The sequence below is a fragment of the Rana temporaria genome, chromosome 3 (assembly GCF_905171775.1).
Source record: "Rana temporaria chromosome 3, aRanTem1.1, whole genome shotgun sequence".
Classification (NCBI taxonomy): Eukaryota; Metazoa; Chordata; class Amphibia; order Anura; family Ranidae; genus Rana; species Rana temporaria.
The window spans coordinates 276,653,537-276,673,020 of record NC_053491.1 but is presented as its reverse complement, the minus strand read 5'-3'; the positions used below and the strand labels follow the sequence as shown (position 1 = coordinate 276,673,020).

At 39.2% G+C, this 19,484-nt stretch overlaps 1 protein-coding gene across 1 annotated transcript in view; it reads right to left on the bottom strand.

Annotated features, from left to right (window-relative positions):
- The window catches only part of TENM2 (teneurin transmembrane protein 2), a 1,404,789-nt gene that overhangs the window by 71,672 nt on the left and 1,313,633 nt on the right, over nucleotides 1-19,484 (bottom strand). The window contains exons 21-23 of the mRNA XM_040344668.1: nucleotides 19,040-19,272; nucleotides 15,574-15,728; nucleotides 13,527-14,401 (exon numbers count right to left, since the gene is read on the bottom strand). Of these exons, the coding sequence (XP_040200602.1) occupies nucleotides 13,527-14,401; nucleotides 15,574-15,728; nucleotides 19,040-19,272 (1,263 nt within the window). The remainder of the gene's footprint in view (nucleotides 1-13,526; nucleotides 14,402-15,573; nucleotides 15,729-19,039; nucleotides 19,273-19,484) is intronic.

The following is a 19,484-nucleotide window of genomic DNA, read 5'->3' as shown; positions in this document are numbered from 1 at the left end:
GGTGTCTACTGGGCTATCAGCATCAAGCAACTGTATACTAGATTTGCAAGGCCACCAACTGGTCCTCTGTTCACACATTTTCCAAGTTTTACCAAGTGGACATTCAGATCTCCACTGATGCAAGCTTCAGTCACTTGGTGTTTCAAGCTGTCAGCTGAGTATTTTATTTGGGTTTCTTAACCACTAGTCCACCGGGCCAATTTTGGCACTTCTCTCCTTCATGTAAAAATCACAATTTTTTTGCTAGAAAATTAATCAGAACCCCCAAACATTATATATTTTTTTTCAGCAGACACCCTAGGGAATAAAATGGCGGTCATTGTAGCTGCAGGCATCATTCAGATATCACTGCACAAAGTGGAGGACGTCATATGACGTCCTCCCGTGGACAAATGGTTAAACCCTTGCGTTTCTTGTAGACATGTTGGCAGTTCTAAGAATCTATGTTGTTCCCTGCCTTTCAGTTTTAAAGTTTGGGTACATTCCATGGTCTATGAATACCAGACTAGTGTCCTATACTGTATGATTGAAGCAGAATAAACCCAAAAGCAAACATTTATCGTATTGCAGTTACCAATTCTTAGATGTGGCAGCTGAATTTATTTTCCTTTTAGGTTTTCTATCCTTTATTTTTACCTGGTGATCCTGCAGGTAAGTCTGTTGATTATCAAGCTGTCCTGCAGAAGTAGCACTTAGAGTGATGAGGCACATCATTTACCACTGACAGGGGTGATAAAAGTCAGCTTTTGTTTATCTTTATCCCAAAGAAACAAAACTGTTTGCTGTAACTTTTTAACTATAAAGTATTAGCTGCAGTTGAACTTCAATTTGTTGTTGTATCTAAATATGCTAGCACATCTAACACTTCTCTCCCCCAAGATTACCAGTACTGCTGTTCAAATATGCCACTGTGCTTCTACATCCAGAGAGGAGGCATTGTTACTGGCCAGAACACAAGGTAAAAACAATGGGAAAAAGCCTAACAAAATGCAGCCACCACATCTTATGATTCTGATATAAAGCTTGTACTATTATTTTCATACTGGTGTACATCTATCCACTTGTGGTTAATGTTATATATTGATTTCAGTAGTTCCTCTGCTTCCTCTTACTTTGATTAGATTATTGGTTAATTTCACAGGAAGGGAATCAACTCTGTTCACAGAGTCCCTGTCCTGGTTGGAGACACTTCCAACTTTATTATCAAACCCAGTCTTCCACTTAGAGAAGGTTCTGTTCTCTTATTTATACAGGTTTAGTGCATAATATTGTTTTGGGAGGGTCTTTTCTCATTATCCCCCAAAAGAGGGATATACTTGCTAAAAAACGGGAGCCTTGCAAAGTAAGCAGGATTATATGGGAACAGTCTATATGCTACCCTTGCAAAAGTTTTTCCCAATATCCAATCATCTAAAGGTAGCAACATATAACCCACGTCCCATAAATAACAGTCCTGTGTCCTGTACTGTACTTCAAAATAATGCTTTTGCAGCAAATTACTCTTTTTTTTTAGTAATACAGAAGGAAACATTCACAAAATGAAACATTTAAGACACATATATTTTATATATCTGGCATTAGCCCCTGTAAATATTTTTTCTCATTACTGAATAAAAAAAAACAGTTACAGTAACAAGTATTGCCCGTGGTTTGCTGCCTTTCACACATATTATTGTATATACATTAACCTATAATATATTGTGTGAGGATATTTAGATGGCAGCCTGAATTTTAACAGAGTTGCTCCACAGAAGTTGTCATAGTAACCCCAGTGCTGTGCAAGATGTGACACTGGCTAAAATAATTCTAATAATGTACAAAAGAAGAGTAGGAGAATCTACAATTAGCCTGATAGCTGTATATGGCATCCCAAACAACATAAAACAGAAACGTCCAAGATCCAGAAAAATCAATGCAATCCTAGCATATTTTAATGCATGCAGTCCTAGAAAATGCACTAAAACCCCATACACACGATCACAATTTCCGATGGAAAAAGTCAGACAGACTTTTTCCATCGGAAATTCTGACAGTGTATGCCCCATCAGAAATTCTGATGAATTCCATCTGAGTTTAGATAGAGAACATGTTCTCTTTTACTTCTGTCAGAATTACAATGTGATTTTAGTCGGACAAAGGTCTGATCGTGTGTATGGGGCTTTAGGTTCTACCTCAAATGAAAAATACATAATAGAAATATATTGACACATTATATACATATAGAAAAGACCATGGCGTATGCTTGCTTGTCTCAAGTTTCTACCTATTACCTACAAAAGAAAGTCTTCAAAGACAAATTAAGCCATCATAAGCTCAAAACTCACATTCAAGAGAAGCCACAGCAAATATTAGTTACTGTGCAAATTTATTGCATGACTTCACAAGGATTCGCATGTTATATTTGAAGTTACTTCATGCACAAAGATCTTTTGAATGCCTTGTATTTTTTATATGCGTGATAAGCTTTGATTTTTTTCTAACAAAGTCCTTATTTAAATGAAGTATGTTGGAGCAAGGTTATATAAGTAAGTACTGGTGCCTGTATTTTAGATAAATGTAAAATGCACTTAGTTTTTACTTTTGCTATCAATATTTATAATAATATTTTATATTTATTCTAAAGCTGTAAGAGTGAAAAAAGGGGGCGAATGGCCATTCTACATGGGTGTTGTGCCATACCCAGTAGTCAAGAGAAAAAAAAGGTGAGTTTCCCCTAGGCGGACTTTAAAGGCACTAATAGTATTAGTATATAAGTAACACAAATAATGTAGAAAAAGTTTATTAATATTTAAATAACATTAAAATACATATGAAAAATAATGCAGATTAAACTAGATCAAGTTAGCAGATATCACCATGCTGGGGGGTATATATATGAACAACCTCCTTACACCCAATGTGTTTCAGGATATATTATTCCTTCTTCAGGGGTGTAAGAGTCTACCTTCTGCCATGTTAAGCTAACCATACACTGGCTGAATGAAAAAAAATAATGATAAACAGATTCCTACATCCAGATTATGCAGCTGCAGCTGACCGGCATTCCCTGCTTGACAGAATTCCATAAAGGGACATGCAATAGCTGCAGCCCCTGATCAGTATTTTCTGACAGCAGTGGGTGCCACTTTAAGAATACAATGTCTTGGCAGAGATTCCTTGATCCACTTCATTTGTGTTAATGGAGGAAAAAAAAACTCACTGTGCATGGCTAGCTTAATTGTGGAACATCCATGCATTCACTATTTGCTCTCTTGTGACCACAGCAGGCTATAGACCACTACAGGATCCTGACCATGTTGTTTTTTTCCACTCAGCTGTCCAACTGACAGCTGGCCCTGCATCTCATCGCCCAGATGGGAGCCAAAGCCAAAGCACCTGCCCCTGCTCCAATGAGAGATTGAGGGGCAAAGTGGAGAGCAGTGACTTACAGTCACTGCCCTCTGCTCAGAGCAGACCGAGACCTGAGTGATCAGTGGTCATGTGGTCATCATGATCAATCGCTCAGTTCTTAAACTTAGAGCTGACATGTGACAACTGTGGCATCACACCAATGATGCAGCATAGAGGTGATTATAAAGGTTATTTTTTTTTTTAGAAACCACAAGCCTCTTATTTACCATAAAGTATGTCCAAATTAAATACAAGTAGCAGGAGAACTGTCAGAATAATTAGTAAACTACTAGGGATAATTGCTGTGGACAGAAGTTGTCAAGGAATGGAATTATATTTAATAAACTCCAGGGAAAGAAAAAAATGCACTCTTGCAGTGGGGCAGTTCTTGCACTGCACAGGTTAGATTCTCATTTACATCTATGTACAGGAAAAACATGTTTACCTACTCTTCTCTCCTGCAGGCATCCCCCAAGCTGTCAGAGCAGTCCCTGCAGGATTTTCTTCCCTATGCACTGAGCCAAATTGTAGGGGAGAGAAAAAAAAAACACCTGCTACTGGAGAAGCAGAGAATGTGGTAAGTTAACAGATGTTTGTGGCCTCTTAGACATATTGTAAATGTGCTATACATATAATAAGCCTTGCAGTGCAGGGGCAGGTCCACAGGAAAGGAGTATTTTTCCTTTCCACCAAGGTGGGCTTTAACCACTTTACCACCGGGTCAATTTTGGCACTTCTCTCCTTCATGTAAAAATCTAAATTTTTTTGCTAGAAAATTAATCAGAACCCCCAAACATTATATATTATTTTTTTTTTTTTTTTTTTTTTTTTTTTTTTAAAGTGTATTTTGTGCATGTACTCGAGAGAGGAGCCGGACTGCAGGAGTTGGGAGTAGGCAGGCAGGCCCAGAGGCAATCTGCCACCTTTCTCCATGCCCCGGGTGGCAATGGCGGGTGTGTGAGGGGGTCCTCCCACACAGCCCGCCCTACCTGCTCCGCTTTGAAGCCCAACGGGGCAGAGGGACTCCCTATAAGGGAGTGAGAGGATTAGCCCGCTCAACCAGCCCCGTTAGTCCTTCGCCTCTCTTTTAGAGACCGCGTGGTCAAAGTGCATGTGTGTTAACCCAATTTAGAGTGCGTGTGTAGGTGTGGTGGATTTTGTGGGAGGGGGGTGGGCGTACTAAGCGCAGGCTTACCTCGCATAGCACACCCACCGGGAGCCGGGCTGAGACCACCAAACTCAATTCACATGAAGCCGAGACCGGGATCCGAACCCCTAGCTGCAGAGGTGAATGGCTTGTCAGCGCAGTGCCAATCGCGTTGAGCCACCGCAGCTCCTATTATTTTAGCAGACACCCTAGGCAATAAAATGTCAGTCACTGCAACTTTTTTTCTCGCACGGTATTTGCGCAATCATTTTTCAAACGCCTTTTTTTGGGAAAAAAACCGGTTTCATGAATTAAAAAATAACAAAACAGTAAAGTTAGCCCAATTTTTTTGTATAATGTGAAAGATGATGTTACGCCAAGTAAATAGATATCTAACATGTCACGCTTTAAAATTGCGCACACTCATGGAATGGCCCCAAACTTCATGACTTAAAAATCTCCATAGGTGATGCTTTAACATTTTTTACAGGTTACTATTTTCGAGTTACAGAGGAGGTCTAGTGCTAGAATTGTTGCTTTCGCTCTAAAGCATGCAACGATACCTCACATGTAGGGTTTGAACGGCGTTTGCATATGTGGGCAGGACCTGCATGCGTGTTCACTTCTGCGCACGAGATAACAGGGACAGGGGCGTTTTGAAAATAAATACATTTTAATTTTATTTTTATTTTACTTAATTCTTTTTATTTTTACACTTTTTTTTACATTTTTTTTATCACTTTTATTCCTATTATAAGGAATGTAAACATCCCTTGTAATAGGAATCAGTGTGACAGGTCCTCTTTATGGAGAGATGTGGGGTCAATGAGACCCCACATCTTTCCTCCAGGCTTACCAGCATGAAATCGGTGAAAAAAAATCACTAATCACATGCCGACAGCCGCGATTGCGGCTTTGTTTACATCCGGGTACCGGGCGTGACGTCATAGAGATGACTGGTGACCATCTGGTCACCAGTCATCTCTCTGCTTTCCAGCACCACCGACCAATTCGCTCTCCGGGCCCCCGATTGCACGGGAGAGCCCGGAGAAGCACCGGATGGCGGCGGGAGGGGGGGACATCCCCTCCCGCTGCCTATAAGAACGATCAAGCGGTGGGATCGCTGCTTTGATCATTCTTATCATGAACAGAATCAGCGGCTGAAGACGGTGATATCTGAATGATGCCTGTAGCTGCAGGCATCATTCAGATATCACCGCACAAAGCCGAGGACGTCGGCAAGAGGTTAACATTGTTTTTCCAGCTTACCACTCTAAACTCAGTAGCTTAATTAGCATCTAGGATCTCAGGTATAAATTCCAGTAGAGACGCTGCTGTCCCTGAAGAAGATTATATTTTAACTCACATTATCGAAATGCGTTGGTCCCAGCAGCTTGGCTTTCTCTGGAACCTTTACGATTCTTCTGGGGCCCAAATGCAGTTACCTGTATCATGGTTCATATGCTCATGCATTTCAATGTAACATTATTATTTATTTTTAATTGTCTACCACGTTTTGTGGTTTCTGTGTCTTTTTCTATTATGTTTTTGTAATAAATATATTTTTCCATATATCCTTTTGAATTTGCTATATTACCAACAAAATACCACATTTTTGGAGGTAATCCTTTTGTCTAAATTCCAAGTCTTCCCAACCATTTCACCACCACAGCAATCAAGTCAGTTAAATGGAAAAATACTAAATCTGTAGTAGCAATAGTAATGACCATCTCGGTATTTTATAACATGACATAGTTGTTTGCATACAATTACTTAAAGCCCTAATAAACACTGCTTTAAACAAAATATATATATATATTGGACAGAACTTTAAACAGTTGTCAGTTTTTAGCTGAGGAGATACCCTGGGATTTTCACAGCTTCAGAAAGGCTATGTGAGGAATACAAAGCTTATTTCAATGTTGACCAGGATGACCTGAGCTTTGAGGGCAGGGAAATCTACACTACTAAGATAGCTTAACAAATTCTCTTTACTGTACAGCCTGCAACGGGGATCTGTGACTAGCAACAACACAACAATTCTGAAGTCTCTTGCTACATGTCTCACTTCAGCTCTTCTTGACTGTAAATATCACGGGGCTACAGGGTCAGTGTCAATAGTGAATTCTGCAATTTTTAATGATACAGTACTGGACCTGCTACCCTGGGCTGATATAGCTATTGTTACTCCACTGTTATACTTTGTTTTACTTCCATTCAGAACTATTAAAGAAGATTTAAGCGAAAATCTTGTTTTTTAACTATTGGTGACTTGTCTGTACAAGTTTACATGTCTCAGGTTGTTTTTCTTACTGGTTTCACTACCTCAGCGAGTCACATAACATTCTGCAAGTCATTGACTTGTGCATGATGGAAAATGTTGTTTTGTTTCATTTCAGATTAATTTGTTAAGTTATTCGTTTATGTTAGAATAATTAATTTTCAGAATTTGTTTTGTACATTCATTGTTCCAAATTGATTTGTCTTTTCGAAAGTTATTTTGGAAGATTGGCTATATTCATTTTAACATGGTCATTTGTTATTTCGGGAGATCATTTATGCACTCTGTTTGGGTTGAGGTGGATCCATCAGAATCTCTGAATCATAACATAATGAATTGGAATAAAAATTAATTTTGGATTCATTCGTTATGTTATGATTCAGAGATTCTGATGGCTCTACCTCCATCCAACCCAAACACAATAATCATCCTATTTCACTTTAATGAAAAATAAAGGACCTTGCGCTATGGAATAGATAAATTAACCGGTGCTAAATAATTGTGGTTATATATAAGCTGCCCCCCTCAAAGTGCAATAGTGCTAACCTTGTCTAGTTTGGGGTGTGTAATAATAGGGGCGCTATAAGATTAATAAAGTATTCAAAATTTAGTGCATATACAAGTAAAGTGCATGGTGCTCAATTAGATGATAATTATTGATTAGTTAATAATCCAGGAATACGTTGCTACTTTGAAGAGGAATACCGTTGTTATGGTAGCAGCTAGCTGCCATAACACAGTATCCTCTTCTTCAGCGGGCGGTCCTCTTTCAGATAAAAGTGGTCTCTGTGGTGGATTCACTGCTGACAAACACTGTTGGATTTGTGCAAGAGGATTGACCAGAGATATTGCAACAAACCTCAGTCAGCTTTGCTGCATGGCTGATATGAAAGAAAACAAGTTAAGTTATGATGAAATTGGGCCAAAAGTAAACAAAAAGCCCTTGATTAGAGCACTAAAACAGCAGGTATTTTTAGAATAATCTTATGATGACAGAAATGGACCAAAAAGCCAAACTATATGCAACCTTATAATGGTAATGGCACTCCCCAAGTGCTCTTTAGTGTAGCAATGTTTTCATACCTTGCACAAATGATGGCCGTAACATTACACAGTATATACAAAGTAGTATTACTGTATATCACACATATTCTTTTTATTCAGTGATATTACAGATATTTTATTAATTTAGTAGTGGTATGAAAAACGAACATCACATTCTTCCGGGAGAGTGTATTTCCCTTTGGGATTAATAAAGTATTCTGATTTTGAGACACAGTGTTTGCCGGTATCTGGTGTTCTTCTGCCAACAGAATAAAACAATACTGACAATAGTTAAAGTTTCCCCCTTTTTTTCCCCATAACAAATAGCCAAATTTCTGTTTGCCATTTTTTGTCTTGTTTTTTGTATTTTTTCCTTCTGTACATACTTATATGCACTGCCTACCTTAGCATACTCAATTCTAAAATCAATAAGTGCCTTATGTGTACTAAATTAAGAATTCATTCTCCTGTTACTCTGTATAAAATTGTATTTTGTGGCTGCTGACTGCAGGCAGATTAGTGTCAGTTTGTGTAAACGTGAATATCTGCCAGGCAGGATCTGTGTTTGCCTGGCAGACCAGTCAGCTGACAGTCACTTGGCTGCTCCACAGCTCTAAAGCTCCATACACACGACCAGTTTTCCTGCCAGGAAAACTGCCAAGAGAACATTTGTCTGGGAAAACCAGACGTGTGTATGCTTCTTTGCAGTTTTCCTGAAAGAAAAACAGCCAGGAATCCCGTTAGGAAAATCGAGAACCTGCTCTCAATTTTCCCGTCGGGATTCCTGGCGTTTTTTTTTACTACTTTCCTATGGGAAACACTGCAAGGCAGTGCCGATGGAGCATGCACACGGCTGGGATTCCCGGCCAAATCTCCATGGCAGTTTCCTCTCAGCTTTCCCCTTGGTTTTCTCTGTGGACTTTTTACCGCAGAGAAAACCAAGCGTGTGCTCAGGGCTTTAGAGTGTGCCATATTGTATCTGGTTTCTCCATCAAAGTCAGCTTTTCCACCAAACAAGGTTCTCTATCCATCATGGGTGTGATTTCCTTGATATCTGGTGGCAGCAATGGGATGTTTAGAACAGGCATGCTGTTTACAGTTGTTACCCATGCCCAGATTGAAGAACTTGGGGTTAGCATCATAATTGTCCAGCATGCTGGTTAATGTTTTGAGGGTGCATGTTCACACTGACAGTTGTCAGACACTTTAAGGCTTAGGCCAGCTGCCCATTGCTGGTTGTGGTAAGGGGCAGTGTGGTGCTTGATTCAACCCATCACAAGGCTCCCTTTTTTTTACTTTGTACAACATGTACACTTCATGGTACTGTACAGCAGCACGATGCATTTCTGCCATAGATTTTAAAGTGATTTGGTGCCATGTGATAAATTGCTCCATATCTGAATTTAATCACAGCACTCTACAGCGCAACCCTGGGATGCGTTGCAGTGGGAATGGGACACATAGGAAACAATTGTTTCCTACGTTTCCTTGTGCTGACAATTTACAATGCAGTAAGACTTCTGTCACTCCCCACACATATGAATTAGCCCTAACAGAAGATGCTATCTTGCATATTGATCAGCCTTCTTCACACCTGAACCCTTGGTCCGCCGTCTGTGGCAATAGCCATAAAGTTAGATATAGTTGTATGCAAGGTGGATAAATTGCTCTATGAATGTTAATTAGGTGTCATAAATCAGCCAACAAAAGTATAAAAGAATGATTTATATTTCTCCATTCACTATCCTTGTAAAGTAGTAAAGGAAGTAAAGAATATTTTTTTGTACATATAGAGGAGGGAAGTGAAATGAACACAGTCTGTATGCCATGCAGGTCTTTTTGCAGAGAAATACAGTCTATAGATAAGTCTGTAAATGTTGTTTGGCAGTTAAAATATTAAAAACAACATTTCACAATTGAAAAAGCATTGGATGGGGTTGATATGCGACTGATGTGCATCAAAAACACCTGTAAGACATCAATAAATAAGCCATTGTTATTAGTGTGTCCAATTAGAACCCCCCCCTTCTCAAATAAACTGTATTGGCAGACTCTCCAATTATGGGGATGGAGTATCTACCTTCATTGCCATGTAGACTCTCCAGTTTTCTCCTGTGCTGCCTGCCCTCCCACAAAAACCACCACACTTACACACACTCGAAATTGGGTTAACATGCACGCACTTTGACCACACGGTCTCTAAAAAAGAGAGGCGAAGGACTAACGGGGCTGGTTGAGTGGGCAAATCCTCTCACTCCCTTATAGGGAGTCCCTCTGCCCTGTTGGGCTTCAAAGCGTAGCAGGTAGGGCGGGCTGTGTGGGAGGACCCCCTCACACACCCGCCATTGCCACCTGGGGCATGGAGAAAGGTGGCAGATTGCCTCTGGGGGAGGCCTGCCTACTCCCAACTCCTGCAGTCTGGCTCCTCTCTCGAGTACACACACAAAATACACTTAAAAAAAATAAAAAAAATAAAACACTCAACTGAAGTTGACACACAGGAGGAGATTTAATAAAACTGGTGCACTCAGAATCTGGTGCAGCTGCGCATGGTAGCCAATCAGCTTGTTCCATTAAGTTTTGGCAATAAAACCTGAAAGCTGATTGTCTTTTATGAAGAGTTGCACCAGAGTTTGCACTCTCCAGCTTTAGTAAATAACCTCCACACTGATGGCAGAAGAGATGCTGGTAGAATGAATGCTGGCAGAAGCACAGGTGGACTGGTAGAAGGACATATTTTAAGGAGTATTTAAACTATGATGAAAGCAGTGAAGCAGACAATTTTTAAATGCTGGACCTGTCTATCACCCCCTCTTGTCTCAACCAGGTTGAATTTGCCTCAGGTTTCAGATTGGCCACGAGAGCTGTTGTGGTGGTAGTTCAACCACTGCTCAGGACAGAATAGGCACAATGAAAAAGCTGTAAAAAGCTCAGATAATTTCCTGTGCTAGAATGGAATTCTAACAATTATGATATCTCTTGTGCCCAGAATGGACATGCCGTTTCTAAGAAAACATGTTATATACATGACGAGAAAGTAATTTTGTTGTGATGTTGCAGAATGTATTTATAGTCAACATTTTTAATTCTAGTTTAATTTCCACATTGTGTTTCAATTACCTGTAGCCCATACCTTATAATCTTAATGATTTTGAAGTTAAAAAACATACAGTTTAAAGAATCCCAAACATTCACTTTCTTGAATTCTGTGACACATATTCACTATACCCCTGGAGTGCTGTGTCACAAATTTCACAAAGCTGGTCTTCTGAACTAAAGAGGTGTGGGAGGTGGATTCAGTAAATGAAACACTGCTTGCAGGCAGCAAGGCACTATTGGATATGTAGTCCTTAGAAATTAGAATTGATTGAACTAAATGGATTGTGTCTTTTTTTGTGCTTTTTTTTGTCCACCTGACTAACTCATTAAAGAGGAACTGCAGGCAAAGTAGCTTAATCCTCCAAAAAATTATACATCATAATTTGTAAATAGTAGTGAATGCCAGCTTACTCTTTCTGTGTCCAGATCGTTTATTTTATATTGATGTCTCTGGTGTTCTGAGTGACCATTTCTTGTGAGGGCAAATGAAGCCCAAGTCGCAGTCTTCCTAGATTAATGCTGACTGCTCCACCTTGCCGGCCAAGTATATCGCTTGCATGCGTGGTAATAGGCTCGCAGTGGAAAAGCTGCATCTTTTCCAACGTGGACAGGTTACTATAGCAGTGGCGGTGAACTTCCTCTGTGGCTGCTGTAGTAGCCTGCACAATAGAGGCTTTTTGTTCTATGGCAGCGGAAGTTCACTTCAGCTGCTTAACAAACATCACTGTCAGGGTTGAGTTGCTGGTGGCACTGGAGTTCACTTTGCAGATGGCTGCAGTTCTAGTGTCTACCAGCAGGTGTCTCCCAGAAACCAGCAGGTTATGATCAACCACACCTGGCTGCAGCTGCCAGGTGGATATTTAAATCTGCTCCTCCCTTTCCCCAGCACGTAACTATCCTGTCTGATTGCCTTCTTGCTTCCAGCTTGTGACTGATAACTTTCCTGAACCTTCCAGTGTCCTGATCCGTCCTGCACCCCTCTGCCTTGTTCCATGCCCTTGTACCCAGTCGTGTCCCCTTCCTTGCATCCCTGTTGCCTGTGTCCCTTATGTTGTAGATATTGTATATAGATAGCAATTAGGTTCATTAGTTATTCTTGTTCTTGTTTTCTGGAGTGGTTTATGCTTTCACTGGTTGCTGTGTATGCTTTTTGGTGTGTGTTCACTGTAAATAAATATCACTTTAATGATAACTACCATATTTATCAGCATATAAGACGCACAGGCATATAACACGCACCTTTATTTTAAGAGGGAAGTTTCAGGAAAAAAACATACATTTTAAATAAAGAACTTTGAAACAAAATAATGGTCAGTGCCCATCAATGCAGCCTCAAAATTATTCATCAATGCAGCTTAATCAATGCCCATCTGTAGCCTCACAATTGCCCATCAATGCAGCTTGATTAATGCCCATCTCAGGGAGGGGGGCGGGATGAGCGCCGTCAGATTACATACAGCGAGAATCTCCTGTTTTCTTGTGGCCTCTTTAATACAAAGTTCCGCCTCCTGGACCGGCTTCTATGATAGACAGAACACTGGTCCAATGCCAGCCCAGGAGACGGGTCTTTCTATTACAGAGGCTGAACAGGAGATTCTCGCTGTATGTAATCTGACGGTGCTCATCTCGCCCCCTCCCCATTCTCTCTGAGGCAGCCCAAATTGTAGTATCGGCGTATAACATGCACACACTATGCAACCAATTTGCTGGGTGAAAAAGTGAGTGTTATACGTCAATAAATACAGTACTTTGTTTGGTCTCAGTTCCCTTATGTAGCTATACGTGTCTGGAGGTCTTAGCTGCTGATCCTGACAATCACATGGCACATGCAAGGTATGGGACTATCTTAGATAAAGATAAATTATTGAGTATATTATTAATAAAATAGGAATATATTATATAGATAAATATATAAATATATAAATATATACTACAGAGAAATATCTGGATTAAAAGTAATTATTTCAGAAAAAAATATATTGTTTTTATCAGCATGCAGCATTTTGTTTTTCACTTACATTTAAATCAATGTAGGAAATATTTTAGAGGCATCTTGCTGCAGCCAAATACTTTAGAAATTTGAAAGAAACTTAAAGGTGTAACTAATGATTAATGCAGAAACTATGCATCCATTATTCAGGAAAGTATTTCAGTTATATCTATAAAATAATATCATATAAACTTAATTTAAAAAAAATCTTCCATACCCTACAAAACACTAATCACATATTTAATAACAAACGGTCTCCCTGGAATGAGCATTCCCCCCTGTTCTTCAACCCAGTCTAGACTCCCCTCGTTTGTCATACTTTATTTGATATGGTTTGATCTCAGCCTATGACACTGTTTTTCCATCCTTCAACTTGTCCGCTAATATGGATATTATTTGAAACCATTATGAAAAATACTAATTTGTCTACTCGTTCTGATTTCTCATATGATTTAACCCTCATTTTGTATCTGCATTATTTGTATGGATTTGTACCACCATCTATTCCTTTAATAAAAGTTTGTAAACAAAAAAAATAATAATAATAATAAAAAAAAAAATATCTCTGTACTTACTCATAAAACATTGTCCAGCCAGTCTCATCACTTTTTGTTGTTAACATCCCAGTATTTCCATCATATGTCATTAAGGACAATTCCAGATTTTGTGTAGAGACCATCTTAAGTCCTCCATTGGTACCAAGTGTCAAGGTGATAATTTGATTGTCTGGCATGAGTAAATGACGTGGAGTACCATTAGAATCCCTGCGGATTTTCAAAGAGTTGCCACTATTGTCAATAACTTCTATCACATCATTGTCGGCACTGTAAGTAAAATTGAACAAGTATTCCCCTGTGACCAAGCTCTGTGTGTACTGATGAATTCCATTGATGTTAAAAATATATAATTCTTGTGCTCCTGGAGATGCAATTTCGTACTGATTAAATGAAGTGAGAACAGGCCTGTTTTGAACAACAGCTCTTATCCGTATATTTCCAAGGTCTGCAATGTATACTGTACCATCGGGTGCTACAGCCAAGGATGATGGTGAGTTTAGAAATGCATCAGTAGCATAGCCATCATCTCCAGCATAACAGTTGCAGTTGACATCATCTTTGCAGTTGCAGTCAGAAGCCGCCCCAGCTAAAAGAGAGATTTCACCATTGGTCGTCACTTGGCGTATTCTATTTATTTTCTTTTCATTTGTTTCTGCAATGTAAAGTATCCCAGTATGGGAGATAGCTATTGCACTGGCAGATTCAAGTGCAGAATGAATAGCCAGTTTGCTCAAGGAATAGTCTATACCAGGTACCTGACAATGCATTGGACGTCCAGCTATGATGCTAACTTGATGGTTTTCTGTAATCCGCAAAATAACATTGTTTTCTAGGACGTAGAGTGAGTTATCCATTGGGTTAACTGCTAAATCTGTTGGCCATTCCATACGAACCTGAAAAATATTTTATAGCTTGCAATTTAGAAGATCCCATTAAATAATTCAATAACATAATATTAAAGAGAGCCTGTCACCAACTTGAAAAATGCAGGCAAAATCATAGAAAAACCAAGCATATAAATATTTAAAATGCTTGCCTGCAGTGTTTTTTCTAGAAATGATTTTCTATTTACTAGAATGTGTAACAAACATTGTTCAGTCAATTTCCTAAAGCTGGCTACACATTCTACAATTTTTTTGTACAACTTTCCTTTAGATTTACCAAAACCATATAATATGAGGTCAAACCTAAACACTTTCAAATTGCATGCAATCAGGCAGGTCCTTGCACTACATTGTTGTCTAACAATCTGAGGCCCCTTTCACATTGATTGACAAATCGGGTCCGCTTATCAGTTTTTCAGGCAGACCCGATCGGACCATCCATTGCTCACTATGGAGTCCAATGACACCTGCAGACATCCGATCCTGTGTACTAAAAACAGACGAATGGGCATCTGTTTCCCATTTGTCCAGTGGATCAGATAACAGTTGGATAGAAACAGACAGGCAGTCCATTTCCATCAGCGGGCTGCATAAGCAGAGTGGACATGGACCTGTTGTCCACCTGCTCAGTAGATATCAGCAGACAGATCCCCCGCTGAGCAGATAGATCCGCTTGACAGAGTCCATCCCATATGAAAGGGGCTTCAGATTGCAGTGTCCAGAATACAGCCAATCTTTTGGCTTTTTGCAGTATAGGTAGTATTATACAGTGAAATAACATACATTGAAAATGATAAATAAATATATCATATTTTAAAAAGATTTTTGTTGAAATTAACTGTTTGGCGTAACTTGGCCGAAGTAGAGAACAGTGACTGAATATTGTGCACAACATCTTTTTTACAAGTGTTAAAAAGTAAACACAGTTGACTGCCTTGTACAGTACATATCTATATCTATATAGATATAGATATATATATCTATATATATATAGATATATAGATATATATCTATATCTATATATATATATATAGATATATATCTATATATATTATAAAACCCCCCTAAATAGCACCAGATACATAAGAGGCTAAATTAGCTACAGATGCAAAACACATTTCAGGTCATTATAAATATGTCTTTCCACAAAAAAAGTAATGAATAAATATAATTAATTATACCTGAGTGATATCCATGCTTGAATCACAGCTTAAAGGTCGCCCTGCAGCAAGGTCATTGGATCCCAGTAGAGTAGAAATGATTCCATTCTGATCAACTTTTCGTATCATTGTTGCATCAACAAAATAAATAAGCCCATGCTTATCAACAGCAATTCCTGAATAGTAAAACCAAAGAAAATATTGTCTTGTATTTTATTACAAATGTAAAAATACATTTATAGATCTACAACAGTCCTTGGGATCAGCATTCTGTATTTTAGCATTTCACAAGGGATGCTTTACTGTACCTACAGATATTATCAGACAACTGTTTGCTAGGAAACAATACTTTGAAAGAACTCAATATTCACATAACAAATATACTTAAATCATAAGAGACTGAAAAAACATGCTTACCTCTATAATGACACTGGAAAGGGGTATTAAAACAAATTTCCTGCTCTTAGTATATTTTGGCTGATAATGTGCATGTGTGTAAAGGGCTGCATAAATTTACGGTTCTAGAAAAGTACCCATAATAAATAATACATCTGCTTTAACTAAAACCATATTTACTTTTTGCCATCACAATAATGTTTTTTCAAGGTAATGTAGGCTAAATCTAAAAAAAATCTAAAAATTTAAAATTAAAAACACCATATTAACCTCAGAACTTATGATAAGCTATTATCCATTTTAACCTCTTTGGCTGCATCCATCTCCAGAACTGCAAAAAATAGAATGGAGGTAGGAAATTCTCAAAACAGTCAAAATGTATTTAATTAGTGGCAGCTAGGTCTGATAGCTAGTTGTCATGCACACAAGTGATTGATAGCTAGGGATGAGCCCGATGTTCGAGTCGAACATAAGTTTCACTCAAGCATCAGGTGTTTGCCTGTTCGCTGAATAGCGAACAATTTGGGGTGTTCGGGGGAAATTCGAAAGCCGCAGAACACCCTTTAAAAATCTATGGGAGGAATCAAAATTGCTAATTTTGAAGGTTAACATACAAGTTATTGTGTTAAAAACCACAGTACACAACTTGGGACAAGTCCTTTATAAAAAATAAAAAATAATATAAACAATTCAGGCAATGTAAATCCATTCTCAATTTCCAGCAATGTAAATCCATTCTCAATCTCCAGTGAGGATACAAAGAAGAAGAAGAAAAAAAAGCCGGCTCGATCCTACCTCCATGGGAGGTACCCACGGAATGACGCTCTCTCGCCATGACAGCTCTTATATAGCTGAGGGTGGTGACCCTGCCCCCCTTTGATGGGGTCACCAATGGGAAACCCGCTTTGTGTCAGAGGGGTGAGGTCATCTGTACATGTCACTGGGTAACTCTGGGATTTTCCCATCTATATAAGAGCTGTCACGGCGAGAAAGCATCATTCCGCAGGTGTCTCCAATGGAGGTAGGATCGAGTTGGCTTTTTTTCTTTGTATCCTCGCTGGAGATCAAGAATGGATTTACATCGCTGGAGATCGAGAATGGATTTACATCGCTGGAATTTTTTTCTTTTTTTTTTCTTTTTAATAAAGGACTTGTCCCAAGCTGTGTACTGTGGTTTTTAAAAATGTTGTGAATTTTTCACAAAAAAAGTATCATGGGGGGCTGAGATCTGGGGTCCCCTTTGTTAAATGGGGATTCCAGATTCCTATAAGCCCCCCGCCTGCAGACCCCCACAACCACCATGGAAGGGTTGTGGGGATGAGGCCCTTGTCCCCATCAACATGGGGACACCCTCCCCATGTTGAGGGCATGTGGCCTGGTATGGTTCAGGAGGGGGGCACTCTGTTGTCCCTACTCTTTTCCTGCGGCCTGCCAGGTTGCATGCTCAGATAAGGGTCTGGTATGGATTTTTGGGGGGAACCCCACACCATTTTTTTTTATTTTGGCATGGGGTTCCCCTTAATATCCATACCAGAGCTGAAGGGCCTGGTAATGGACTGGGGGGAAACCCATGCCGTTGTTTTCAATGACTTTGATCTGTATTGCCGGGACCCGACAATTCATTATAGCTGCGAGTAGTTTTAAATGACATTTTTTTCTTTAAAAATTTCATTTTGTGCAGGAACTGTTCTAAACACGGGAAACATTACTACTACTACTACTTTACAGGCATACTATAGACACCCCCCAGGTACAACATTTTAAGGAATATTTCCCTTTTATTGTTTCACTTTAGGAATGATTAAAATCACTGCTCCTGAAAAAAATGCAATTTATAAAACTTTTGTTTGCATTGATACATGTCCCATGGGGCAGGGCCCCAGGGGACATGCATATTAACCTTTAAAATTAGCACTTTTGATTTTTCATGTTCGTGTCCCATGGACTTTAACTGTGTTCGAACACATTTTTTGCCTGTTCGCATGTTCTGCTGCGAACCAAACCGGGGGGGGGGGGGGGGGGGTGTTCAGCTCATCCCTATTGATAGCCTTTAGTGGTAGATTCGTGTTTTCTAAACTATGATAATCTGCAGATCGCAGGAGGGAAGTGTTAAAAGAAAAATACATCTACTAAAAAATTACAGAATGTAACAATGTTGCCCTTCTCTAAAGCCTAATTCCAGCTAAATTACTTGAGTATTTGATAACATTTCTGTCAGGTTTTTATTCCTGTTGGTAAAAATTTTGCCACGTACACACGATCATTATTCGGCATGTAAAAAACAATGTTTTTTAAAAAAATGTGATTTAAAATGATTGTATATGGGCTTCACATCATTTTTCGGGTTCTGAAAAATGTAAAAAAATTTTTCTAACATGCTGCATTTTTTAACAACGTTTTAAACAATGTTGTTTTTCGGGTTGTAAAAAATGATCGTGTGTGGGCTACGTGAAAACCCTTGCATGCTCAGAAGCAAGTTATGAGACGGGAGCGCTCGTTCTGGTAAAACTACAGTTCGTAATGGAGTAAGCACATTCATCACGCTGTAACAGACAGAAAAGCGCGAATCCTCTTTTACAAACACGAAATCAGCAAAAGCAGCCCCAAGGGTGGCGTCATCCGCATGGAACTTCCCCTTTATAGTGCCGTCGTACATGTTGTACGTCACCGCACTTTGCTAGAGCATTTTTTTTAACGATCGTGTGTGGGCAACGTCGTTTTAATGATGAAGTTGGAAAAAACGTTGTTTTTTCTAGAGGCGGAAAAACGTTGTTTTTTAAATGCCGAAAATCGATCGTGTGTACGCGGCATTAGTCCTGTTTTATCCATACAAGAAAAGTTCACATAGAGCATTTGCCAACTGGACTAACCCTTCTTTGTGTACTAAACCTCAACTTTTCTTTTGTTTGTGTCCCCATTGGAGACATCCCATTAATTTCTGTGCTGGCAATATGTAAGGGGAAATCTACCCAACAGATGCACAGAGAGCAATACAAACTGGCACAAATAAAATATTGTGCATGAAAAGTATCTACCCTAAACCCAATAAGACAACTAAGAGTGATACTTTAAATGATAACCATTTACTTGCCTCTTGGGTTAGTCAGAATGGCATCCACCGCTTTCCCTCCATTGCCACATCTTGCCTCATCAAAAGGCATGCATTGCTCACCATTGCCAGCAATAACTTCTAAATTGGTTACAATTTCTTGTGCCCCTGTAAGAGACTTGATCTTGTATATTCTCCGGCTGTTGGTATCTGACATATATATTGAGCCAGACACAGGGTCTACTGCCAGGTAATATTTATGTGCTATGTTGTTGCTTTGAGAAAGAGAAAACAAACGTTATTTAATTAAAACATAAAATAAATGTCACTACAACACACAGCAACCTGAGATAACGTTGGAAAGTGGATTACTCCTTGAGACGTGGGAGTGCCAGTAAGGGCGCTATCCAACAGAAACACCTATTAAAGATAAGGGCATTTTCTGTGTGATAGTATCCTGACAGACACTAGTTACAGAACAGATAAC